The sequence below is a fragment of the Emericellopsis cladophorae genome (assembly GCF_022114955.1).
Source record: "Emericellopsis cladophorae strain MUM 19.33 chromosome Unknown NODE_33_length_250951_cov_121_911845, whole genome shotgun sequence".
In the NCBI taxonomy this organism is placed as follows: domain Eukaryota; kingdom Fungi; phylum Ascomycota; class Sordariomycetes; order Hypocreales; family Bionectriaceae; genus Emericellopsis; species Emericellopsis cladophorae.
Window position 1 is genome coordinate 209,657 of NW_026250958.1, and position 24,801 is coordinate 234,457.

The 24,801-nt window shown below is 53.9% G+C and overlaps 7 protein-coding genes across 7 annotated transcripts; 4 read left to right on the forward strand and 3 right to left on the reverse strand.

Annotated features, from left to right (window-relative positions):
• Positions 1 to 755: 755 nt before the first annotated feature.
• On the forward strand, positions 756 to 3,521 carry J7T54_007288 (uncharacterized protein; the record flags this gene model as incomplete). Its single annotated transcript, XM_051507577.1, has 9 exons — positions 756 to 878; positions 931 to 1,449; positions 1,508 to 1,721; positions 1,768 to 2,136; positions 2,183 to 2,422; positions 2,769 to 2,885; positions 2,939 to 2,945; positions 3,083 to 3,374; positions 3,435 to 3,521. The coding sequence occupies 9 exons, from the start codon at positions 756 to 758 to the stop codon at positions 3,519 to 3,521; spliced, it is 1,968 nt and encodes a 655-aa protein (XP_051361295.1).
• Positions 3,522 to 4,160: 639 nt separating this feature from the next.
• Positions 4,161 to 5,170, forward strand: J7T54_007289 (Protein YIP; the record flags this gene model as incomplete). Its single annotated transcript, XM_051507578.1, has 3 exons — positions 4,161 to 4,211; positions 4,297 to 4,690; positions 4,746 to 5,170. 3 exons carry the CDS (start codon positions 4,161 to 4,163, stop codon positions 5,168 to 5,170), a joined length of 870 nt encoding a protein of 289 aa, XP_051361296.1.
• Positions 5,171 to 5,366: 196 nt separating this feature from the next.
• On the reverse strand, positions 5,367 to 8,388 carry J7T54_007290 (uncharacterized protein; the record flags this gene model as incomplete). Its single annotated transcript, XM_051507579.1, has 4 exons — positions 5,367 to 5,668; positions 5,744 to 6,032; positions 6,714 to 8,110; positions 8,220 to 8,388. The coding sequence occupies 4 exons, from the start codon at positions 8,386 to 8,388 to the stop codon at positions 5,367 to 5,369; spliced, it is 2,157 nt and encodes a 718-aa protein (XP_051361297.1).
• Positions 8,389 to 10,915: 2,527 nt separating this feature from the next.
• J7T54_007291 (uncharacterized protein) lies at positions 10,916 to 13,555 on the reverse strand (the record flags this gene model as incomplete). The annotated part of the gene is made up of 12 exons (XM_051507580.1): positions 10,916 to 10,969; positions 11,023 to 11,049; positions 11,103 to 11,306; positions 11,360 to 11,510; positions 11,653 to 11,701; positions 11,752 to 11,848; positions 12,356 to 12,592; positions 12,641 to 12,699; positions 12,748 to 12,890; positions 13,281 to 13,366; positions 13,431 to 13,441; positions 13,522 to 13,555. 12 exons carry the CDS (start codon positions 13,553 to 13,555, stop codon positions 10,916 to 10,918), a joined length of 1,152 nt encoding a protein of 383 aa, XP_051361298.1.
• A 769-nt stretch (positions 13,556 to 14,324) lies between these two features.
• J7T54_007292 (putative peptidase inhibitor i9 protein) lies at positions 14,325 to 14,708 on the forward strand (the record flags this gene model as incomplete). Its single annotated transcript, XM_051507581.1, has 4 exons — positions 14,325 to 14,339; positions 14,397 to 14,437; positions 14,496 to 14,564; positions 14,618 to 14,708. 4 exons carry the CDS (start codon positions 14,325 to 14,327, stop codon positions 14,706 to 14,708), a joined length of 216 nt encoding a protein of 71 aa, XP_051361299.1.
• A 485-nt stretch (positions 14,709 to 15,193) lies between these two features.
• On the forward strand, positions 15,194 to 16,555 carry J7T54_007293 ([3-methyl-2-oxobutanoate dehydrogenase [lipoamide]] kinase-like protein; the record flags this gene model as incomplete). The annotated part of the gene is made up of 1 exon (XM_051507583.1): positions 15,194 to 16,555. One exon carries the CDS (start codon positions 15,194 to 15,196, stop codon positions 16,553 to 16,555), a length of 1,362 nt encoding a protein of 453 aa, XP_051361300.1.
• Positions 16,556 to 16,869: 314 nt separating this feature from the next.
• Positions 16,870 to 22,279, reverse strand: J7T54_007294 (Chitin synthase-like protein; the record flags this gene model as incomplete). The annotated part of the gene is made up of 4 exons (XM_051507584.1): positions 16,870 to 18,214; positions 18,268 to 19,692; positions 19,759 to 21,954; positions 22,002 to 22,279. 4 exons carry the CDS (start codon positions 22,277 to 22,279, stop codon positions 16,870 to 16,872), a joined length of 5,244 nt encoding a protein of 1,747 aa, XP_051361301.1.
• Positions 22,280 to 24,801: the final 2,522 nt, after the last annotated feature.

The following is a 24,801-nucleotide window of genomic DNA, read 5'->3' on the forward strand; positions in this document are numbered from 1 at the left end:
TTTCGTCCATTGTCGTGAGCTTCCAGACATTCTTTGTCTTGTCGTTCCGACTGACAAAGATTTACCATGGGACAGTCGAATATCCCCGGTGTTGGGTTGATGGCATGTGAAGGCGTGTTTGGCGATGTGCGTGCAAGCATGCGCAGCGAATGATGAATGATCTTCTTATGCCTGAACTTCATTTTCCTTTGTTCACAATAAGCTCATCCACGCGCTATATAGCCGGAGGCTCGACTCAAAAAAGCAAATAAAGAAGCGAAAGGCCTTGGAGATCAAATTTCATGCCTGTACAAGAATCTAGCCCCCAAGGTGTTTTAGTACGTGAATCCGATGTGTGAGTGTGAGCAATCTAGACCATGTGCCAGATGATACCACACACATCTCAACGGCTTAGTGCTGTCAAGTCAAATCGTGTTTCATGAGTGGCATGTGTAGAATTCAAGTGGCATGTGTAGAATTCAAGTGGCATGTGTAGAATTCAAGAGGCATGTGGGACAACATGTGACGATGTTCGAATTAGGTCCGCCCAATTAGTTACATCTCAGACTGCGAAACTGCGGCACACACAACTCTCCCAGGTCTCTTCGATTGAACGAGATTTTTTTTTTTTTTTTTCAACACAACATCTCTCGCTGCTCTTTGCGACTCTCCCATGACAGGAGAGTACGTAATGTATCCCTAGGCGATGGGCTCGCAAGCGTATATGCCGTCAACGACATTCTCCAAATCATCGACATCTTACGCATCGAGCAACCATGGATGCTCGTAGCGATAGCCGGAAGCTGCCGCGTGGCGAGCGCTGTCCACATTGCGGCTCTCGAAAGTACTACTTGGAGAATGGCCTCCGATTCTGTGCCGACAATGGTCATGAGATTGAGGTATACGAGCCTGAGATGCACCGTACTATATTATTGCGGCTAAAATGCTCAGGGGTTCATCCAATTCGACATTGGGGATGAGGTGGACGCCGGGAAGATGGGCGGTGTCGTCCGGAAAGAGAAGGAGGTCCGAGAAGTTCAAAAGAAGCAGCTCACTGGCGTCGAAGGAAAGTCTCTGTATCTGGAGGCTTTGCAGTTTGTGCTGAGGGCGCAGATTTCGTGGCTCGTCGACGAGAAGGGACACCGGGCGGAGCTTGAGACCATCGTGAGAGATCTCTGGGATCTGAGAACCAGAGGTTTCAGCTCGCTTGTTCCTGTAGAAGACAGCACAGGAGACGAGGGGCTGGAGATGTTCAGCTCTCAACCACAGGGCGCGGATATCGAAGAGGTGGTGAAGACAAGCAAGCGAACGCACGACTGGGATGGGGACCGAGGGAATGACTGGCCCATGCCCCGAATGGTTGATACGCTGGGCTTATGCTATTTGGGCTGTCTCTTGTTGCGGATCCCAACACGCATTGGGGAAATCTTCCAATGGGCAAATGGGGGAAACATTCCATACAAACGTATCGTGAGTCCAGCTGTTGGCGTACCGTCTAAATAGGAAAGGCTGCTGATAGCCCTGACAGTACTACGAGCTTCCCCAAGAGATGCGGGATCGACTGCCTTCGGGGTATGCTCGGGTCATCAAACTCCCTGTGCTCACGCCCCTCGAGGGTGGTCAGCTACACCATGTGGTCCTTCAGCTGGCAACCGGCTATCAGGCAAACTACGGCATGTTCTTTCCGGCTCTCAATGAGGTTCATTTGCTGGTTCAGTACGGCAAGCAGCTTGCCCTTCCACGTGGGTCGATTCTGCAAGTCTGCCAAATATCACTAACATCCTACAGTTGAAGTTGTCAGGACTGCGCGGACCCTGGGTAACGTACTGGGAGCGGGCTTCGAACTTCCGGTTACAAAGTCACGTACATATCCCATTGACCACCCTGAAATTCTGGCGACCGCATTGGTGGTTGTAGCGGCCAAACTGTGGTTGCCACTGGAGAATGGCCAAGTGCCGCAGCTATCTTTGGGGAGCGCACATGCTGGAAAGTTCAGTTGGCAGAGATGGTCAGACCTGATGGGTGATCCTGAGTCGGTCCTGAGCTCTTCAGCCGAACAGCCCTATCAGGATGTTACTGTCGAACAGGTCACATCTATGGATGACGCTGAGCTTGATCGCTATTTCGCACACGTAGCTGGGCTGGTGGACGACTCCAGTGAGTAACATCGTCGCAGCAGGACGCAGAGACTGATGTGTTACAGGCGAAAATCCGTTGGCAGAATTTTTCCCGAAGCAGCAACAACCAGAGCCAGATGCCCCTGCTCGAGAAATGACGGGGGACGAGGTGGATACGAGGACAAGCACCATTCTTAGGAGCCTCCTTGAGACAGTCACGAGCGATGATGCCGAGAGGCATGATAGCTGGACGAAGCCCAAATACATATCATACAGAACCGTCTCGGGAATGACGACGTCAGCCAGGAAGCTGTATTCGGCCGCTGGTGAGTACGGCGCCACTGCTGTTCGACCCAACTAACAAATGGAAGCAACTTTAGCTGGTTTGAAGCTCGAATCCATTGTGAGAGCCGTACATGTGCTTGAGCAACGGGTAAGGGGATGGCGAGGCGACCCACGAGACCGAATGATCTCTGGAGGCGACATAGGGAACAACAAGACAGCAACGTCACCATAACTACGTATATCAATGCACATGCATCAATAGTATCCCACTAGCCGTCTCGATGATCGATTGCCAGCTCTGTAGCGAGTTGCAGTGAGTTTAATGCGATGACGTCCCCGTCGACCGGATGACGAGGTTGAGGCCTCGCACGTGACTAGGGTTCTCAGTTTTCGCGCACTCGAGGCGCCCCACCACCAAATCGTGCGGCCAGAAAGTGTCAGGCAAATCCGGCCCTCGGAATCTCGAACTTCACATCGTCAGCGTCACCCAACAAACCGTCAAGAGTAAGTCGCAGCTGTCACTATAGTGCATGATGAGATACTGACATCTTTGATAGTGCAGATGTAAGATAACCTTTTTCTCTCACCGCGCCCCGACCCGACCTCGCCGCACGATGAATTGACGACGATGGAGGAGGAATGGAAACAACATGAACCATTGCACAACCAGGCGGACAAGGTTACTAACCTGCGATCGATAGCTTCGTGAAGACCCTGACGGGCAAGACCATCACCCTCGAGGTGGAGTCTTCCGACACCATCGACAATGTCAAGTCCAAGATCCAGGACAAGGAGGGCATCCCCCCTGATCAGCAGCGCCTGATCTTCGCCGGCAAGCAGCTTGAGGATGGCCGCACCCTGTCCGACTACAACATCCAGAAGGAGTCTACTCTGCACTTGGTCCTCCGTCTGCGTGGTGGTATCATCGAGCCCTCGCTCAAGGCCTTGGCTTCCAAGTTCAACTGCGACAAGATGGTCTGCCGCAAGTGCTACGTACGTGCCGCCCACCCAAAGCGATCTTCATTCCCCCGGAACGACATTAACAGAACACAGGCTCGTCTCCCTCCCCGTGCGACCAACTGCCGCAAGCGCAAGTGCGGCCACACCAACCAGCTCCGCCCCAAGAAGAAGCTCAAATAGATTATTCACCATGGCATGTGGCGTCTGGGTTTTGCATTCGGGGGGTTATGGAGAGGATACTGGGCGGAAGGAAAATGCCTTCCTTTTTGTTTCAGGTCCAGGGTTGTCTTTACTAGCATCGGCAGCCTAGGCAATACATTCTGATGAATCCCATGCGATGAATTAATATGTTGTGTCGCAGGCATTTTCTTCTGACAAGACGCGGTGATATGGGAACTCGTCACAAACGGCAGGTAGTGGTGAGGCGATCTTTTGGTAACGTCACAATGTGCAGAGGCAAGCCTTAGGCTCTTGCTGTAATACTCCGAAATAAAGTTCTATATTCTGCATGTTCCTGACATTACTAGGTACCTCTGTCTGGTCCTCCAAGTGAAAAGAGCGAGCGAATCGAGGTGACTACGGTGCAACTGTTGTCTTTCGGCCGGCTAAGCTCCGGATTCCGCTGCGTCTGACGACGCGGTAGGGTAGGTAGGTACCTTAGGTAGGCCAACCTGGTCAGTTGGAGCTGTCGCAGCTGTGCACCTGCATTGGCGCAATCCCATCTTGAACAACGCCCACCGGAGCATCACCAAAAGCTCGAGCTGATCTCTTGTCCTCCAGCAGCCGCTCATTACACAGAACTCTCAGCCCTGCAGAATCATGTCGAGATCGGGATCAGGATACGACGCGGTCGTGGATGTGGACGACGAGGTACGTCAGGGGTTCTCAAAGAGCTTCCTACCAGCGCTCCATGAACAGGACTTGGTTCTCTTTGACAGAAGTTAACGCGTAGCAGGGCGACCTTGGCCACACTGACCTCCAAGACGACCTCGAATTCCACGCGTCCAACTTCAACGACACCCCCGCCAACGCCCGCAAAGCGCCCTCCTCGGGGCTTCCGCCTCCCGTCACAGCATCTGGCGGCAGCTCCTCCAAGCGATTCCTCTGGACCATTTCTTTCTATGCGCAGTTCTTCGATGTCGATACTTCGGCCGTGCTCCAGCGTTGCGGAGCGGCCCTCTTCCCGCGCGCTAACTTTCTGGACGTCCTGGAGGGCAACCCCGATCTGTACGGTCCTTTCTGGATTGCGACCACGGTCGTCTTGGTGCTGTTCCTTGGAGGCACGATAAGCCAGTATCTTTCGCAGAACGACAAGGCGCCGTTTGCCTACGACTTTACGCTCCTCAGCGGTATGTCATGCGGGAAACCCCGACGGCGAAATGTTTGCTAACCAACTACGTACAGGCGCTGCTGGCTTGATCTACGGATACACGCTCTTCATCCCGGTCGGTCTCTTCCTCGCCCTGCGCTACTTTGGCAGCGAGCTCGCCAACCTCCTCGAGTGCTGGTCTCTCTACGGCTACGCCAACCTCGTCTGGGTCGTTGTCGCCTTTGTCAGCTGGTCCCCTCTCGAGATTCTTAACTGGGCCTTTGTCATTGTCGGTTTCGGCATGTCCGTCGCGTTTCTCCTGCGCAACTTGTACCCCGTGCTCAGCGCGACAGATCGACAGACCAGCAAGATCCTCCTTATTGCGGTGGTGATGCTGCACGCTGGCCTGGCGCTGGCCATCAAGATCCTGTTCTTTGCGCATGGGAGTCCCGTGGCCAGGGCGCCTGGAGAGGGAGGTCCGGACAAGGGTGGCGACAGCTCCAAGATGATGTCTTTCTAAACGACGAAGCACCCTGTTCACGAAGCAGAAAAGGGGCCGGTTTTACTTGTACGAGATAGGCTGCTCATCATTACCTAGTAGATTGGGTGACGGCGTTGGGCCGGATAACGTATTTTTGTGTTGTACAATACCACGCAAGCCATCATATGGGGCATTCCATGATTATGCCACCTCATAACATCGACATTTTCGCGCGTTAGTTGTTCCCCCTGACAGACTCGACCTTGCCATTGTTCTTCTCCCAGTCCAGCCAGCTCCCAGGGTACTCTCCTATGCTCTCCCACCCAGCGTGTACCGCTAGCCCAGCCGCTGACTTGGCCCTGACTCCAGCCTTGCAGTAGAACACCAGATGCGCATCCTTGGGCGGCCGCTCGAAGCCGTACATGTCCTCGAAGTCCTCGTTCGAAATGTGGAAGGATTGCACCGCGGTTGTGATGGGAATGTTGATGGCGCCGGGGATACGGCCGGTCGACTGTAACTCCGCAGGTTCGCGTACGTCTGCAGAACATCCGTCGGTTAGTATTACGTGCCGAACAAGCTGTGCATCTTGCAACGCGTGGTATGTTGACGTACCGATCAGGTAGCTCGGCCTCCCGTCCTTGGTCTTCTTCGTCTCCATCGCCTCGACGACATCGTCATACTTATAGATCTTGCTTTCCGGGGCGATAGGCTTGTTGATAGAGTACCATCGTAGGCCCGGCACACGAGGCCCATGTGCAGGACGAAGTGTTGAGTGCGAGGAAACGATGTGCGAAGAAGCGCGGGACGCGGTGCGCAGAGCTGTCGTGGCGGTTCTGCCAGTCACCGCTGCACGGAAGAGCATGCCCCCCAAGGCACGTTGAGGGACTGCCATTGTGCGAATCTATAGGTTGGCTAGTCAAGCACAGGTTACTAGGCATGCAACCAAGGCAGAGATGGTTGGCCGTGGGAAAGTGACGCTATGCCGACGAGCTGTATCACGACGACCCGCAATTAGCTACCAGGTACGTCAGGGCAGTAGCGCCAAATAGAGCCGGAGGAGGCAACCATCGCAAATCAGGGTCTCTCCGCATGTTCAAGTAGATAGTCGCCTGAAAAATAAGGAACTTTCACCGCTGCAAATATCGTTCATTGAACATGTAAATTCTGTCTAATCCTGCCGACGCCAGTACGCCCTTGAAGGTCGATTGTCTATATGCCCCCGAAACAAGAATAATAATTATGTGTAGGCGGTCATCATCACGGCCTTTAAAATGATGCTCCTTACTCCGTAAGCGATCGTCACGCCAGGAGCCTGGTTGCAGACTCCTTGACCTCCTGACTGTTGTCCAACAGCTGAAACCTGGCTTCGTCTACCCAACTGTAATATATACTAATGGCTCGCGTAGAAGACGGCGCCCGCGTTCGCAAAGACAATGCCCCCCAATGAGCCTCTGAAATCATCATGTCGCCAAATCATCGATCGTTCGAAATCACCACTTCCTCTCCTCGAAAGTAAGGGGGCAATCGTCCTATCTCGCAGTCAGTAAAAAGCCCGGTGGATCCTCTGAGACCTACTACATACCATGGGGAAAATGGTCGCAAAGACCTTGATGTCCTCGGAGATTGGTGTGGCATGGTGCTTCCAGTCGAGCATGAGCGAGGCCTTTCCAATAAAGAGCGCCAGGTTCAGCTGAGCATACTGCTGGCCGATGCAGTAGTGAGGACCGGTGCCGAATACCAGGTAGTTCTTGGCGCCCTTCTCCTCAGCGTCACCGCTGTAATAACGGTCGGGATCGAAGCTATCGGGGTTCTCGTAAACTTCGGGATCGTGGAGAGCCATGTATGTCGTCGGGATGACCATGGCACCCTTGGGCACGGTGTATGAGTCGGTGATGGGGAAGGGCTTCTTTACCGCGTAAGGAACCATGGTGACCGGAGGACGCCAGCGCAGAAGCTCGCGAACGCAAGCGCGGGTGTAGGCCAACGACTCGAGCTTGTCCATGTCAAGCTCGGCGTGGATGTCGCCGTTGCGGACCTTGAGGTTCTCCTCGCGGATACGGTCGAGCACATCAGGGCGCTGGGCAGTGACCTGAAACAACCAGGTGGCGGCGCTGCTGGTGGCGTCTTGCGAAGCGAAGAGGAAGGTGAAGAAAGTCTGGGCGATCTCGTAGTCGCCGAACATGCGGAGGAGGGGCTGGGGCTTCTCGACGCTGTCGTCGCCCTTGGCCTGCGCCTCGCGCCACTTCTCGGACTTGAGCATCTGGTCGACCCAGCCATCCATGATGCAGCCGATCTCACCGCCAGCAGCCATGCGAGCCTTGGACTTGGCGGCGCACTTGGAGAACTCGATCATGACCATGTCGGCGGCCTTCTTGCCGTACCAGGTTTTGGTGTAGGGGATGATGATGGGGAAGTTGACAAGCTCGAGGGCTTCGGTGATGAGGTAGTAGTCGTCCGAGATCTTCTTGACCATGTCATCGCTCATGTACTGGTTGACAAAGGTACGGAGGGAAACGGCGACGATGATCTCGCGGAACTCGCCCATCCAGGGGATGGGCTTGCCGCCATTGTCCTTTGTGATTTGCACAAACTTCTTGAAGTAGCGGTTGTAGACATCTTGCTGACCTGGCAGATAGGACTCGAGGGCCTTGCGGGTGAAGAGGCCGTTCAGGCCCTTGCGGAAGTCAACGTGGGCCTTGCCGTCTAAGAAAACCCAGTTGTCGGCACCGAGCAATTTGTGAGCGACATCGACGACGCAGGGTTTGACGTATGCGGGGGAGTTGAGAACCTTGCGCGCCATGTCGCGGGTCGAGGCGATGACGACGAACTTGTGGAAGACGGAGACACAGCTCAGGGGACCGCTGGTCCATTTGGCGTAGTATTCCTCGAACTTGGGGTTGACGGACTGCAAGAAGGGGCCCATGAAGGGGAACTTCATGGCCGGGCCCTCGATTGAGCCCTTGCTGGTGATGTAACTGACTATGCAGTTGTCAGTCTCTCTGCTCGCTCGCAACATGTGCCCGAGCGTTGCGCAATGGCGCATGGGCATGAGCATGGACATGGGCATGGAATAAAGCATGCGACTCACCCTGATCGTACACCACGCACAAGCAGAAGAGGGTGACGAGGTACGTCCATACGCTTGTCGTCTTGAGTGTGTCGAGGAGGTAGTGGACATTGCTCTCGAAATCGATTTCGGCAAAGTTGGTGCTGGCCAACACCGAAGTGAAGGCCGACTGGGTCGCGTTGGCAGCCATCGTGGACTCTTGGTAGGGAAGGGTGTCTTCTCTTTCACGAGGATTGACGACGGTGAGGACTTTATTGCGTGCGTCGCGTAACCGCAAAATTGAAGGCCGTTGAGCTGCTGAGGCGGGACAGAAGAAGTCGTCACAGCAAACTTGGGGAAGGAGCCAGCAAGGGGACGACGAGCAAAGGTGATAAGGAGGCGCTGGGGAAAATAATGTAAAAAGCCAAGCGGTCCTCGCTCGCATGCACGCACGCACGACAGGCTCGTGGAGATTGACGGACGTGGAGTTAGTAATTGAGATCAATCAAATTGGACGCTGGTCCCCTGCTACGGCCCCTGCTTAAATGCCGTCAAACACCTAGCTCTACCCTATTTGGGAAGTCCTAGACGCGAGTGTGGTGCCAAGCAGTAATTAATCATTGAGGTCTTGTGGAGGAGGTGTGCAAGGTCATTTTAGCATTTTGTACAATTGCGGTGCGCAATCACCGAGCTATCCATTGCGATGCAAGTCCGTCCGTCTGTGATGCCTGGCGCGTCGCTGAGCACATGCAGTCTCGGATATTTCTTTCTTGTCGGACAGTCGTAGTATACTGTGTTGTTCACTACGGATAGACTTCGCTCTTGACTGTACCTGATCATTGTCCATGTTCCCTTTTCCTCGAGTTCTTCGGGCGCCCATGATTGGCGCCCTGACGGTTGAATGTCAAGCACTGCTTATTTCAGCCTAGCGTTGTGAATGATCCCGCCATGGCGCACACTCGGGGTTCCGGCTTGGTGTGGCTCCGGATGCAGTGGGGCAGAGTTATCAGACCACTTTTCCCTTCTCGCCCAAACGACAGAATCAAAGCAACGTCGACAAACGCCCCCCAACGGAGAGTTCGTAGGCCCCGATCAATGCTCAAGCGGGCAAAGCGACCGCAGACAGCCGCCTACACGGTACAGGCACCTGTCTGTTGTATCGTAGTCAATGATCAGTCCATCACGAGTACACCACCGGGTGTCCCGGATATCATATTGCGCCATCTCTCTCTACAAGTGAACCAGTCCGTCATCACCAGTGAGCTCAATGTTTATTCGAGGTCATGACTGCGCGAAATTATGAGCAGCAGCTGGGCCACACAGAGAAATGGACCCCGGTATGGAGGGGGGCGCTGCGCAGAAATTTGTCACGGGCCGCGCTATTAGGAATGGCACAGGCAGCGACTGGGAAATCCAATTCCGCCGCTTCGCGATGACCCCTTCGCAAATCGCAATACGCGTGGACGGCGGGCGGGGCGGGACCCAATTGACTGGTGGTTGTTTCCTGCCGCCACGCCAAGTAAGCTTGTTTTCCTACGTTGTCCCTATGTGACCCTCACGCCTTTGAGCGCCATCGGCTACAATGAATCATCATGGGTGATTTGACGCCTGAATGCTGAGAGGTTGCCAGCGTTCGCAAAGGGAAATACACGTAGATGAGAACCAAGGTCACGTTGACCAACCAAATGCCACAGGTGTACTACGTAATAACAGGGCGTCGTACACGCATGATGCATGCAGTCTCGCTACCCGAATACGATGCTACGAGCGTACGATCTCCTTCAAGTCGAATTGGCCATTCCTGTGGGCCTAGGCGACGTATGAAGTCACTTCTCGTGACATTCAACAGTCATAAAGCCTCCTGAGCGCTCACTGTCTCACCGGATTCATTCGATAATATGCCTGTTTTCCCGCACTTGGGCCGCAACTTGTCATGATACACGGCAAGTGATCGCTGCGTGAGACGCTTCCCTGATACCTCATTCGCGTAGCACTTCACACCCATGGCGGCCTCACTTGGTGGAGATATTGCGCACAGTCTGCGTCAAGTCGAAGGCTGGTGATGTTCCCCGCGATGAGGTTCTCAGAGATGGATTATCAAGTCGACCAGTGGGCATTTTGACAGAACAGAGACGATGCTTCCTTGAAATCCGGTCCACTTACAGTCACTCCTAACTACCCTGTACTGTAGGCGAGTCGGACTTACAGTTGGTTGTCCTAGACATTACATGGATCAAAAAGAGTATCATGTACCAGAAGCCGACTAACAAAGCGATCTGGACTGTAGAAAAGCGTGTTAGATGTTGTCGATTTGCCTGGCCGGCCTGCGAATCGTAGGAATCGTGACACGCACGGGATATGTATGGAGTAAAAGCCTTTGAAACAACGAGTCGATCAAAACACATTAGGACCCGGCACTTGTTAGATCTAGTCTTTCCAAAGACAAAAAAAAACAAAAAAAAAACAAAAAAAAAACTCCCCTTTTTTTTTTTTTTTTGGGCTGCATTCAAAGAGGAGATGGGTGTAATTAGCTCATTGTTGGTTCTTGACTAGGTATACATCGTTCTCTTTCTGGGAACGGAAGCATACTAGTATCCAAGTGTAAGAAACAAGCCATGCGTACAGTACTACGCAACTCTCCCTCTGCCTTATTCTGTTTCTAGTTTTGTGAACCCCATCCGAGGGACCCATTGATGATAAAAAGCAGGGGCGAGTCACAGGCCAGCAATAGGCAACTCTCAAGCCCGCGTAATCATGGCCTCGCGATCGGGACCAGTGCCAATCCACTTGATCTAAGACAGCCAATGTTAGTAACAGGCTACCAAAAACAGAACAGAAAGCATACCTTGACTCCGACAAACGCCTCGATAAACTAGAAAACCTCAATGTCAGTATCCCTCTGCCTAGCCATGTGGAATATCTTACCTCCACGTAGTCTCTCGCCTTGGGCGGAAGATCGTACCACGTCTTGCAGTTGGTCGTAGACTTCTGCCAGCCGGGGAACTCCTTGTACACAACCTCAGCTCGCTCGAGAGCATCTAGGTCAGCGGGGTATGATGGAAGCTCTTCCCCGTCCAATTTGTATGCGACAGCCACTTTAATGGTCTCCATAGTGTCGAGAACGTCCAGCTAGAGAAAGGTCAGCCTGAGGTTTGCAAAGAGAAAGACAGAAAGGAGCTGACCTTTGTTAGGTTGATGGAGTCATAGTAGTTCACTGAGTTGGAGTAGCGAACGATGACCAGATCAAGCCTTCCCATCATTAGCAGGATCCAGGATTGTCCAATTTCAAACAACTCACCATCCGCATCGTCTTCTACGGCCGGTTGATGTGCCCTGGGAAATCAGTCAGTCTTCAATGTATGATGACTCTCTCTCTCGTAGTCTGACCCATTCGTGTCCGAGCTCTTGGAGCTTCGTGCCAACCCTGTCATCTAGTTAGCTCCTGTTACCGCTGCCAAGGGTAAGGGTGCCTTACTCTCCGGTATCTTCAGTCTTGAAGGCACCCGCTCCAACTCGAGTGGTGTCTGCCATGTCTGTTAGGGATTGCATCTCGCCTTGGAAGCACTTGACTCACAAGCCTTCACCACACCGATCACCTCCGTCAGACCCCTTGGGTTTAGAGACAGGCCATTGATGATACCTGCGATGGTTGTCGAGCTTGATGTAACAAACTAAGACTGTTGTTAGCGACATAAACCAATCTTGAACGAGGGCAACCTACTGGATATCCTCCATGTGTGATGTCCAACATCAGTGCCTATATCCCAGGCGGGATGCAACGGGCCCGAGAGGGTCTCCGACCCCTTTTCCATTTGCAGAAGACAGACTTGCACGCGCGTCATGACATCGACGGACTGGAACATCCCCGGGAGGCAACGCAACGTCATATATAACTGATTGCCTCTCGGGGGTCGGGGCCAATCATTGCAACTTGCTCGTCGGCCTAACTTTGGCACAAGACCGTCTTTTCGACTGTCAAAGCTCAAGCAGAGGCCATCTCATCTGGTGGTCCCTCTGGTCCAAGGTCGTCGAAATCAAGTCATTGCTCTTGAGTTCCACCTCTGCGTCGCTGTCGTTTTTTCTGTTCGAATCGGAAAAGGGGTTGAGACCACGGGCTCAGTTGCGCAACCCGCCAACTTGTCAGCATAACAAAAGAAGTATAGAAGAGGGACACCCACGTTCGCTCCCTCAACAAGGATAGCTTTGTTATCTTTCTGAGCCTGATACATCAAGGCAGTCGAGTCGACAGTGTACTTGGCCAGCTCGGCCCGATACGTTTCGAATCTCTTGAGCTCATCCTCCACATCGTACTTCAAAAGATCTCCGAACCGCTTGCGATAACCTTGTTCGAGCTGACGTAGCTTCCTCTCAAAGAGCTCGGGGTCGAAGATCTCCGCAAGGCGGATTCCGTTCCGCTATGGAAGTGTCAGTGTCATTGAGAAATCAAAAGGCGAGATACTAACCGCATGCTTGCATGCATAGGTAGGGCCAATGCCGCGCCTGGTCGTTCCAATCTGGCGCGCTGGATATCGTCAGCTATGAGTAGAATTAGTGGAAAAGAGTGTAGTACCTCCGAGCTCGACCTCCTCAAGTCCGTCGACAGCCACGTGCAGGTCCAGCACAATGTTGCAGCGGTCAGAGACGAGAATCTTGTCCCTGACATTCTTCAATCCTTTGTCCTCCAATTCCTGCAGCTCCTTAAAGAAACTCGGCCTGTACACAGAATCAGCATCGCGGTAGATGGTGTGCAGGATATTGTCCGGCTGGCCAAGGCGAACGACTCGAAGGGGCGGCTCGCAGCCAGGCAGTGGTCGGAAAGGGGGGCATGAATACTGACGCGTAAAAGACCACGTCGGCACCAATCAGGTTCATACTGCTCGTGCATTAGTATTGATATAGACTGGGCGCTGGTAGTGAAATTACCACGACGGGTTGATCAGACCGGACGGGAGCAGGTGAAAGCTACGAATTGTCAACACCATTGGCGCATACCGGGTCGTGATGTCTTCGTATGCGCATACCTATAGGAGACTCCATTGGCGCTACTATTATCAGCAATTGGACCTCATTGCGCAAGTGCTAGCAAGGTTCCTGTAGACTCACACAATTTGATGACCGGCGTTGTGTCCACCGGCAGCGCGGGCGCACAGCTGGGCCTTGGGCGCGAGGATATCGGTCAATTTCCCCTTCTATAGCAATTTGTCAGAGCTCGATCGAATGGGAGTGTGATAACTATAGAGGGAGAAAACGTACGCCTTCGTCGCCTGGATGAATCACATCGAGTTAGTACACGACTCTTTGCTCTCGTGGCCGATACCAGAGGGAGAATATTGAGAATACGTACCAAACTGCGACCCCATAACCACAGTGATCGTCATGATGATAGTTTTGCTGCGAACCAGAACGCAGTCTATACCGAGGTAATTGGTGCTTTGAAAAAGACCAGGAAGTAACAGAACTTTGCGATATCGCTGGGGAAAGCCTTGGTGGGGTGGGTGGGAGGAAAATGTGCCTCATCCAAGTTATTCCGTACCAGCTACGGAGTACCTGAAGCTTGCGCGGGAGCACGTGACGACCTGGGGCGCCCTCATTTATTAGTGACTCATAGGGATACAGGAAAGAACTGTTAGTTTAGTTGAATTAACCACTGCGAACCGACATCCGTCGAGCGTGCTTTATTCACACATCATGTGCTCAGCGACCCTCCCATCTATGGGTTTGCGCGACGCTGGCAGTGCCCCTCATCGCGACGACGTGTGCCTTTGCGCAGAGTGCCCCGCGATGGTGACGTAGCTGGGCGCCTTTGCTTGGGACCGACCGACGACCACACCCTTCCTGCAAGAATCTTATCACAGCGCACCGAGCTAGAGCAAAGGAGTCTCATTGCCATCAGCTCATGTAGCTTGCAAGCAAGTGGGGCGGGATTATGGGATTATGCGCCATGATCTGACCGAGACTTTGTTTCCCATGCTGATGAGGCTATGTCATGTGTGAGGAGATTCACTTGTAACGTTGATGCCTCGAACCTTTAAAGCGAGCCGCTGCCTGACAGTCCCCACGTCCCTCCTTTACCATCATCAACACCATCTCACACTACCAACCCATCACATTTGCCAACGTCATTTCAGTGATACAATAACAGTCAAGATGCCTTCCTACATTGTAAGTCCAGGACAACGTCTCCGCCGAGCCTTGGAAACACAGCTAATCGTCACAAAGGTCACCTGCAAGGAGGACGCCAGCCCCGAGCAAGTCGAGGAGTATGTATACCTACAAAAGAGTCACATCCATCACATCATACTTACGCGCCCTAAATAGGGTGAAGAAGCATACCAAAGAACAGGGCGGCAAGATTGGCCACGAGTACAGCATCATCAAGGGCTTCTCGTAAGATAGAGCGCTTCCCCCGAGGTTCCGCGAGCGCGCTGACACCCAAGCAGGGTCACCTTTGACGACGACGCCGTGACTACCCTTGAGAACCACCCACACGTCAAGAACGTTGAGGCCGACGGCGTGATGAGGACTCAATAAGCGTGGCAACCGCGGAGGACATGGCAGCGCGACGACGCCTGCAGCAAAGGGATGGGATAGACACGCTCCAACCTCTAGTTGAATCTAGCCAGCATATTTTATATCTCTACCTGTAAGACATGCTATCCGCGAGAGCTCATCTGCATTGTGATCTACTATCCATGATATCTCTAAGCTCCATGTCTCACCCCGCCTGACGTCGACAGGTGAGGGAACTGGACAGATGCGCATGGTCGGCTAGGCACGAAGATGCTACAGGGGGCCAGTGGGCGCCTCAGTGCGCACCAGCCATCCGTTAGCGCCTTGTTCCCCACGAACCGACTGGATCCACTGGCTGGACAGCCATGCCATGGCCTATGTCCAGTCCCGGTTGATGATGCCATATTTGTGACATCGACTTGTAACGTCCACCACTGTTGGGTCCTGATTATAGTCCCATCACCAAGACGCACCCGCACGCGCAATTGCTGAATTGCAATGCTGAGATGAACATCATCGCCAGACAAGGGCCAAGGCTCTTCCGTCTCCCTCCTCTCCGTCGCATCGCGCACCCATGGTCGTCTCCCCGAACGCTCGCGACGCAAACCCGCGGCGGCAGCCACAGCAGCACCGACTATGAAGTGACAGACGCCGACATCAGGACGCTCGCCAGCAAACATCTCCATCCGCTCAGTCTCGCTGATCTCGTCAAACACGGTCGACCGCCGCTGTCCGAGCCGTCCCTCCTCTCCTCCGCCAACTTCGCCCTGTCCCTCCTGCCCATCCGTCTCGCGCATCGTCTCCAAGCGCTGCGGAACCTCCCGTACATTGTCGTCTCGAACCCGAACATATCAAAAATCTACGATACCTATATAAAGTCCCTCTCTATCCTACTGCCGTACTGGCACAATGCGGCCCAGGGTCGGCCCATTGCCACGCTCGAAGAGGAGATCCGCTTCACCAACACCCTCGCTCAGCTCGTCGCTCAGCACACCGACACCATCCCCATTCTCGCCCGGGGCTTCCTCGAGTGCAAGCGCTACATATCCCCCGCCGAGGTTACGCGTTTCCTTGACGAGCACCTTCGAGCACGGATCGGCACGCGGTTGGTCGCGGAGCAGCACATTGCCCTGCACTTCTCCTCACAACCACACTGGGATCCCGAGGCCAGTCCGACGCCATGCCCCGAGTATCCTTCGTTCGTAGGTGTCATTGATACAGCTCTGCGGCCCGCCACCGTGGTCGAGTCGTGCGCTGGCTTTGTGGCGGACATTTGCGAGCTCCGCTACGGCGTGCGGCCCCTGCTGTACATAGATGGTCAGCCAGACGCCACCTTTGCCTCCGTGCCCATGCATCTCGAGTACATTGTGACAGAGATGCTCAAGAACGCCTTTCGGGCGACCATTGAGAACAAGTCTCATGAGCCCGTTGTCGTCACCATTGCGCCCGAGCCACCGCTGCCGGATTCCGAGATCCTCAACATCAAGGGCCCCGATAAGGAGATCGGTCCCTTCCGTAACGATGCCATCCGTCCGTTGGACGACAACGCGCCTGGTGTGACTATCAGGATACGGGATCGAGGTGGCGGCATACCACCGCATGTGTTACCGAATATTTGGTCTTATTCCTTCACTACGTTCTCCGACGAAGACGAGATGCCTGGATCCAGCGGCTCGGACGGCCTTCACGCTTTGTCGAATGCTGGCTCAGGCGTCAGTTCCATCGCCGGCCTCGGCTACGGACTGCCTCTAAGCAGAGCATATGCGGAATATTTCGGCGGTGGTATCGCTGTAGAGAGCTTATACAGATGGGGCACCGATGTCTACCTGCGCCTCAAGGGGATAGGAAAGATTGACGACAAGAAATAATGTCCAGCTCCAGACACAGAGTGGACTGATGATGGTAGAGCAATGCTGGAAAGCAGATATCCTTAGGCTTGAAATGTCATCATTACTGGGGTATCCATACAAGATAGATGTTCCCTATATTACCATATTGCGACACAAAGATGCGATGCTACAGACCCAAAGAAACCAGGGCAAACAGTGCTGTCAGAGATGCCCAATTGTCGACCCAGAAACCCATGGTCAAAAATCAAACGGATGAATGGCCGTCTTCGCTGTCCCAACTCAAAACGCCTCCCCAGCACAAACTCTTTCTAGATTGCCCACAAGATGTAGTATTACAGTTTCTGCAGCTCATTGTCGATCTGTCGATCGAGGAATGTCCTGCGCTCGCCGACGAGGTCTGTCCCGAGCCTCTGCTCGACAAGGGCACGGAGCTGCTTCTTGGTCACCGAGTCGAGGTCAACGTCCCGCATCGTGGTCTGGATGCACTCCACAATCATGGCATCGTCAGGACCACTGTTGCCACGCTGAAAGTCGAACGAAGGCGTCGACTGCATGGCCTCAGGGACCATGGGCGAACGGCGGCCGCCGCCTCCGTAGCCCATCACCGTAGAGGCGCGGATGGAGGGCGACGTGCCTTGCGCGCCGGGATAGTCCTGGTAGGGTGATTGGTGGCGGTTGATATCGTGGATTCCGGTGCCCAGGGACATCATCGACTGGCGGTTCTGCATCAACGGCTGGTCCTGGTAGTTGCTCATCGTAGTAGGCGCCCTCGTGTGCGCTCCAAAGGCAGCAGGTGACTGGGGAGGCATGAAAGTATTGCGAGCGGGTATGCCAGTGAGCATTGAGCCCTGCGGTCCAGCCGAGTACACAGACTTCATCTCATCCATTTCATACTGGTCGATAGCCGATGACTCTTCGCGGTGGCCACGACGTCCTGGCAGATTGTTCGTGGCGGCGTAGTCGTCCCATCGCTGCAGCGGGATTGACCGAGGATCAAAAGTCTCATCCTCCACAGCAACTACTTGCTTCGTGCCCTTTTCTCCGATAACGATGCGTGTGTTGCCCCAGCTGAAGTTATCCATGTTCCAGAAGGAGTAGACTGGCAGGATGAAGGAGTAGATCGGGAACGCAAGCAAGTAGATGATCATCCATCCAATGTGCTGCCATTGCCTCTTCAGAATGAAGATCAGTGCCTGCAGGCCGTACACAGCAGCAAGCATGATCAGCGTGATTATTGGGAATGGACCGGTGCTACTGGCCACTCTGTAAATCAAGTATGCGAGGTAGACGCACGTAGACGGCAAGATGATGGTGCCGAACAGATCAACAAAGACCACAAAACGCATGCCGAAGCAGCAGAAGCCGCACATCTCCTTGAGACGCATCAGCTCGGCCAAGTTGTGAATGGTGGAGTTAATCCAGCGGCGACGCTGCGAAAGCAGAACGCTCCACGACTCGGGTGCGGCCGTCTTGCACTGAGCAGATGCGACGAATTTGAAGGACATGAAGGGGAAGTGCTTGGTCATCAGTGTAGTCAAGTACCGATCCTCACCGAGGGACAACAGGTTCTTCTTGTGGAGGGTATCCACGTCGCAGACACTGTATTCATTGATGACGGCGTCGGAGATGATGAGAGGCTTGCCCTTATCCGCGGTTCGGAGTCGGTACATGCAGAAACTGTGATTCATCAGCATGGGCAGGGGCTATATTTCGTTGTGCTTGCCACTTACCAACCGGGCAGACAAGTAACACTGCCGAAAAGCGACTCAAAAGCCTTAGACAAGTGGTGGGAGATGAAGTATTCGTAAACTTGGATCATGGTCCACCACGATTTCTCGTCATTCTCCAGACTGGTCTCGCCGCAGATACCAGCAATCTTAGCGTTGTTGGAGCAAGCCGCCACGAGACGAGTCAGCGAGTCCTCAGCAACGCTTGTGTCGGCATCAACCATGAAGAGGTATTCGTACAACTCGGGATCCACGCCGATGATGTTGTTGATTTGATGGAACATCTCAAGCTCCAGAGGGCTCATAGGCGCGCGATGGTGCACGCGGTTGAGGAAACTCATGAGAAGGATCTGAGAATCGCGCTTGCCGCGGTTACCTGGCTTGGCCTTGGCCTGCTCTGATTCCTTGCCGACCTTGACCACGACCATGTAAGGCACGACGTTGCCTTCGTACTCATAGAGGCCAGAGTATACCTTGCCATAGTTGAGCTGATCGCTGCCTGGTCCTACAGACTTGAAGGGCAGCGCAGGGGGGTCAACCTTGGGATCGACGCCAAGAATGTCCAGGACGATCTTTGGCGTGGGACGGTCGTTACCCTGACCGACAATGACACCATCGCAGATCACACAGATGAGCTTTCTCTTGTTGTCGTACTGGAGAGCAGTGAGAGAGTCGACGGCCTTGCGGAGTGAATCTTCGCCTTCCGTATAAGCAGGCACTTGGCAGATGACAAACTTGTCTTGCGCTGCTGGTCGGCGCTTCGAGCCGAACTGGAGCGCCGCTACAAACTTGACCAGGATAACGGCACACATGATGATGGCGAATGCCAGCAGGAACCAATTGTTGACCGTGCAGCGGGGAGATTCACGGAAATCCGTGCGCCCTTTGTAGAACATGTTGTCGATGCAGTCCCAGGTGTAGAGGATGTTGGCCCGCTCGGTCTCGTTGGTGCTAGCCCTAGCTTCGTCGAGAACAACGTCGACCAGTTTCTTAATATTCTCACCAGGGTTGTCCGCGAAGATATCCGTGATTTTCTCGTTCAGGAACTGATACGTGTCCACGCCCGGCTGTCGGTCGAGCGTATAAAAGTAATCCGTCAAGTCGAAGATTCGCTCGTCATACCGGGCCCACATGTGCTGCTCGTTTTGACCCTCAGACTTGACTTTGCTTGTCGAGTACACCAAATCACCCTTGTAGAACTCCTTGATGGCTGGCTTGAAGTTGGTGTTGTACCAATCCTGATTGCTGAGCGCACTGTCGTGGTAAGGGCTCATCGCTCCGGAAGTATGGACCGCAAAGCCATACTCGGGCGAATTGGTCGCATTAGTCAAGAGAGTCGTCGTCTTGCCGATATCCAGGCCAGGGCAAGCCAAGCTCAGGGGAGGGACAATGTAGCGATCCATATCAAAGCCAGCCAATGGCATCATTCTGTCACTGGTTGTTTTGATATTGGAGTCACTGTGTTGACGTCGCCAGAAATCCGTTAAGTCATACACCTTACCATGGTGGCTGACCCAGAAATCCTTCTCGCCCTGATGCGTGGCGACCTCCTTGCGATTCCAAGCCTTGTCAAAGTTGGGGCAAAGAAGCTGGCCCAAGCCGACAATCCAAAAAACGATGGCTGCGTTCAGTAAGGCGATGAGGAAGAAAATGACGAGCTTCTCTCGCCAAGCCATCCGAACATCTGGCCGTTTCATACGACCGATGAAGCGAAGCATGAAAGACGGAATCCACCACGTGAGACACCACACCAGTGTAGCCCAAACGCGACGGCGGAGAGGTAGCTCCTTGGTTTCGAATTTCTTGTTCTTGGCCAGTTCGGGATCGACCATGCCGGTGAACTCGCCAGCTTCATTGTAAAACACGTCACCCTTGTATGTATCACCCTTGTTGCCCAGGCCATAGTCACCAGCGTGAGCATTATTCCGTGCGGCTGTGGGAGCGACAGAGGGTGCCCCGTACGGATGCTGGCTTCTTGTGATCGAGCTCAAGTTACCCTGGCTCATGTTGCGACCATGCCCGAGTTGGAAGTTGCTATCAGCGAAGACGTTGTCGTTCACCGGGGGATGGGGGAAATAGCCACTGCCATTATTGGAGTAGCCGGTATCGAAACCGGTGTTGAAGGGATTCTCGAGTGCTGGCTGGTCCTCCATAGGCTGCAGGTCGAGGGTGCTCTCAGCCTCCCACCAAGCACCCTCACGAATCCAGACACGCTCCTTTCCAATGAAGATCTCGCCGTTGCTCCAGCCTCTCTCAAGCATCCAGCTCTCAATGCCATCTCGGCCGTCTTGGCAACCAAGGGACCCGTAGCGCTTGACGAATTCGTCGGCGTCGAAATCAGCAGTGAAGTCGAGGGCACGGTTGCGACGATTGGCCCACTCTGGAAGCCTCCATGACCTGAGCTGGCGCGATACGACGCCAGCGGACCATGCCGATGTCGCGGAAGGCAGAGTGGCGATTTTGGCAGGGTCGTCGTCTGTGGGATGAATGGACAAATGGTACCAGACACGGCTGGATGCCAACAGGTTGGGAAGATCAAAGCGACCTGCCCTGCCGAGATTTATGCCCTCCCCATCCACAGGGAACAGCAGTTTCTTTACAAATGCATCCTCGTCAGCTGCGTACGCCATCTTTTCAAGAACGACCTCTCGTTTCTCGAGCTCTAGATGCCGTTGTCTTCCATCGGGGCCGGTCATGATACCGAGATCTGGCGCAACTTCGGCAACCACTTGCTGCATCTCGCGGAGGACAGATGAGCCAGCAGGGGGAACTTCTAATCCGTCCTGGATGATCTCGGCGTTGATACCTTGGGTATCATCGAAGACAGACCGCATAGCCAGGGCCTTGCCAAGGGTTGGTTCAGGTACTTCCACGACCGTGATCGACACCGTATCTTCGTTCTCGTCGATGGAGCAGACAGAGGTCTGTGAATCCAGTGCCTCTTCCCCGTCTCTGATGCGTGTAACCTGCGCGCTGATCGTCTCGTTCGCCTTGGAGATGACCCAGTCCACGAGCGATTCATACAGACCGCCGACCAAAGTGCGGCGGTCTTCCGTGCTGCATTGGTTGAGCAGCACATCAGGCTCCATACCCAGCAAGCCACCAACATCTTCGCAGATCTCCTCCAAGGCATCGCCGTCGAGACTGTAGTCCAATGTATTTCCTAGCTTGAGCAGACCGGCCAATGTGGAGATGAAGTTGCGGTGCGCGGCACCTTTGATGCCAACGTCTTTGAGAGCCTGGCGGAAATCGTCCGCAGCTGCTGCGTCGTCCGCAGTCGGCAGGAAAGAAGGGTTGTCGTAGGTCCCAGATCGAGCAAGCAAAACGTAGTGAGAAGGATGCTTCAAGCCGAGGAACTCTCTCTCGGCAGGGGTCGAGGCTGCGGTGAGAAGATAGTAGAAGACGTCGAAAGCTCGGTACCCAGCGGTTTGCGGAACGTTAAGGAGGCCTCTCTCAGTATCAAGCCCACCCTGAGACAAAGAAATCGAGGCTCCGGCGAAATGGCCAGTCAGAGACAAGGTCAATGATACATTCAAAGCGACCTCTCGAGGCAGTGACGGATTGTGAGGCGTGACGCAGCGTATGAAAGGTCGCACGACCTCAAGACCCTTGAAGACGCTGGACGGAACGGTAAAGGGGAAGCTCGACAGGAAGGGTACGAGAACCGACGGGGTGGATTCGTGAAGGGATCTGTGGTCGATTAGCAAGAAGAGGAGACCTTGGAACAGGTGGCATACCCCAAGACAACGCAACCGTCCTCGGCGCGGCGGCGAGCATGCTCCCAGGCTCGGGCAGCGAGCGAGGAGTCCACTGTGGGCCCATGTTGAACGGCCGTCAGCCACGTGTTGACCACGAGGCTGGTACTTGCCTCCAGCTCATGAGGTCTCGAGGACAGATAAATATTGTGAACAGAATTGAGGAGAGTTGTGGTCGACACCTGGGCTGTCTGAGGGCCAGAGCCTTGAGGACGTTGAGACTCGGAGGTCATCGAGAACAGCGACATTCTGTTCGACATGTTGCCGAAAGACCGAATCGCGATGTCCTCAAAGGACGACGATCACTCTGCTCCTGAACTACTGATCCTGGTGCAAGGTCAAGTACGTGAAGGTTTTGTGTGATACTCCTGTAGTCTGGCAGGTATGGAAGACAGAGTTTGCTCGTAACTCGTGTCTAGTTAAAAAGAGGCCGTTGAGAATGCTGGATATTGAGGTGCGGGAGGCGAGGATCGACGCGTTTCGAAGGATGTGGATTCGAATTAGAAAGAAACAGCGCTCGAATGAAGTGATTATGGATGTAGAACTGCAAGGGCTGCCAAAGCGAGTGAGGCAGGCCTGCGTAGAACGAGAGGCGCGTGGTGAGGACAGGCGATAAACCAAGAAAGTGTCATTGACAGGACGAGCAAGATGTTTGGGTGTTGTTGCTCCCGTCCCCGTCTACCTTACTAGTAGAAATGCTGGGCCAGCACTGTGCGCACTGTGCTGATAAGGGGGCCGCCGGACAAAGCCCAGAGTAGGTAGGGGTCACTCGTGGATCTAGGGAAACAGGGGCCCCTGTTGATCAGTCACCACTGAATCGGATTAACCTGGCCGATGGCAAATTGACAACTGGCAATGCCATGAGTACATGTATAATACGTAGAACGGCACTGGGCCACGTACAGTGTGCACTGCATTTCAGGCTCACGACAGGGTACGCTGTTAGCATGTTTCAAGGCACGAGGCTTGTGAGTCGGCTCTACGGACGTATGCAAGGAGAGAATGCGCCTAATTTGCCATGGGTAAACGTGTGTACTTGTTGAGAGCTGAATTCGAGGGCCCGAACTGGATGGATGCCTCTCGCTGGTCTGTCGCTACGTTCGAGTTAATCAATGACACCTCGTTCGAGCGCGGGCCAGCTTCAAGCTTCCACAGCACTGTGCGACTCCATTCGCTGACTCCGTCCTCGGAATGGGGGGGGGGGCGGAGGCGTGGGCAACGGGCTGTGCGTGGAATACGAGACGCTGTGCATGCAGTCGAGGTCGAGGCATAGAAAATTTTGGCTGGCGATCTTGGAGTCAAGAACGTTTGGTGCAGATGCTTGGCTCCTCAGACCCTCCACTCCTCGGTCGCTTCCAAGCTCTGAGATGACTTTCACTACGATAAGTATTGCTGTGAGTGTGTTTACGAGAAAATTTGTGGAAACGCGTACGCACAGTGGAAGCTTGAATTGTGAAGGGGACATCTGGACTGGAGTGAGACTGGCATGATGGGGAGTACGGATACAGGTGCCCAAAATACAGCCACAATGCACGTGAAACACGGGTCGGAGGGGAGAATGTTGTGTAATTTGTACAACCCAGCATCTCGAAGTCGGGTGTGCCGATGCAATCGCGCTTGTCGTTCGGGTCTTACTCAGCTTATGATGATGTCAAGAAAACGGAAACCATTCTTCTCACCAGAGCCACTTATGCGCAGTCTGTCTGGGGAAACGGCTCCACGGAGAAAGCGTGATTGTCACCAATTCACGAATTCATGGAGGTCAGGAGATACTCTGATTGTATTTTTAGCACGCACTGTACGCGCTCATCACCGTGCCGCTCCTCGCAGCTCCACCGCACCTTTCCAACTTCTGACCTCTCGGGTCGAGAGCTCGCTCGCGGCCGGCTGATACGATGCGCCTAGTCCTAGTCTAGCTTAGCCTCGCCCGGCAACCGCGTGCTACAAGGAGCTATGCCCAGCGAAATTTCAAGGCTCGGCCTCTGGGACACGAGGATTGTTCGCGGCAGCAGCTAAGCCTCACGGCCCTCACCATGGTTATTGTGTGCAGAGTAGACAAGAACCAGCGTCCGTGTCCGTACCGGTGCCCCATTGGGACCTTCGAGCACGTCGTGCAATTGCTTCCGGACTTCATGATGACAGCAGTGGAGGATGGGACAAAAAGCTTCCCGTACTGAGGTAGCCAGGGCGGGCCCACCTTTTATGTAAACAAGTACGTACGGAGGTACAGTGATAGGTAAGCCTCCAGCAAGCCACACGAGCGGTTGCCAATCACTCGCAGTGCTAAGCCGACCGAATGTCTCTCACGATTACTTCTTTTGCTGTTGGTGCTAAGGAACGTGAATTTGACGCGAGGCATACCAGCAGTCTGAGAGTGTAAGGTGTCTTTCTTGCAGCGCCCACTCTGAGAAGTATTTCAGAGTTCTACCCTCGCCGGAGCTTTTGACGAGCTTCACCAAAAGAACAACCACTCTGCTGTCTTGTCTAAGTACGTACAACTTATATAGTAGCTGGGAGGTACCCGAACAAATGCTTCTAGATCATCATCTCCCAGCGCCTTTGTTACCAAAGTTAGAGTTTGTGAGCACCGCATGCTGGGGCATAAACCAGATCCACTCATAATTACATCTCGAACCCCCCCTGAACGCGCCCTGTCCGAGTGCTGTACAGTGCGAACAACACTGCAGCTGATCGTCAGGAAAACAAAGCCCCCTGCCCTGCCCTGCCTGGCCAGCCAGAAAGTCATCGCCGTCCAGGTGAGGTGGACTATACTCACTCACTT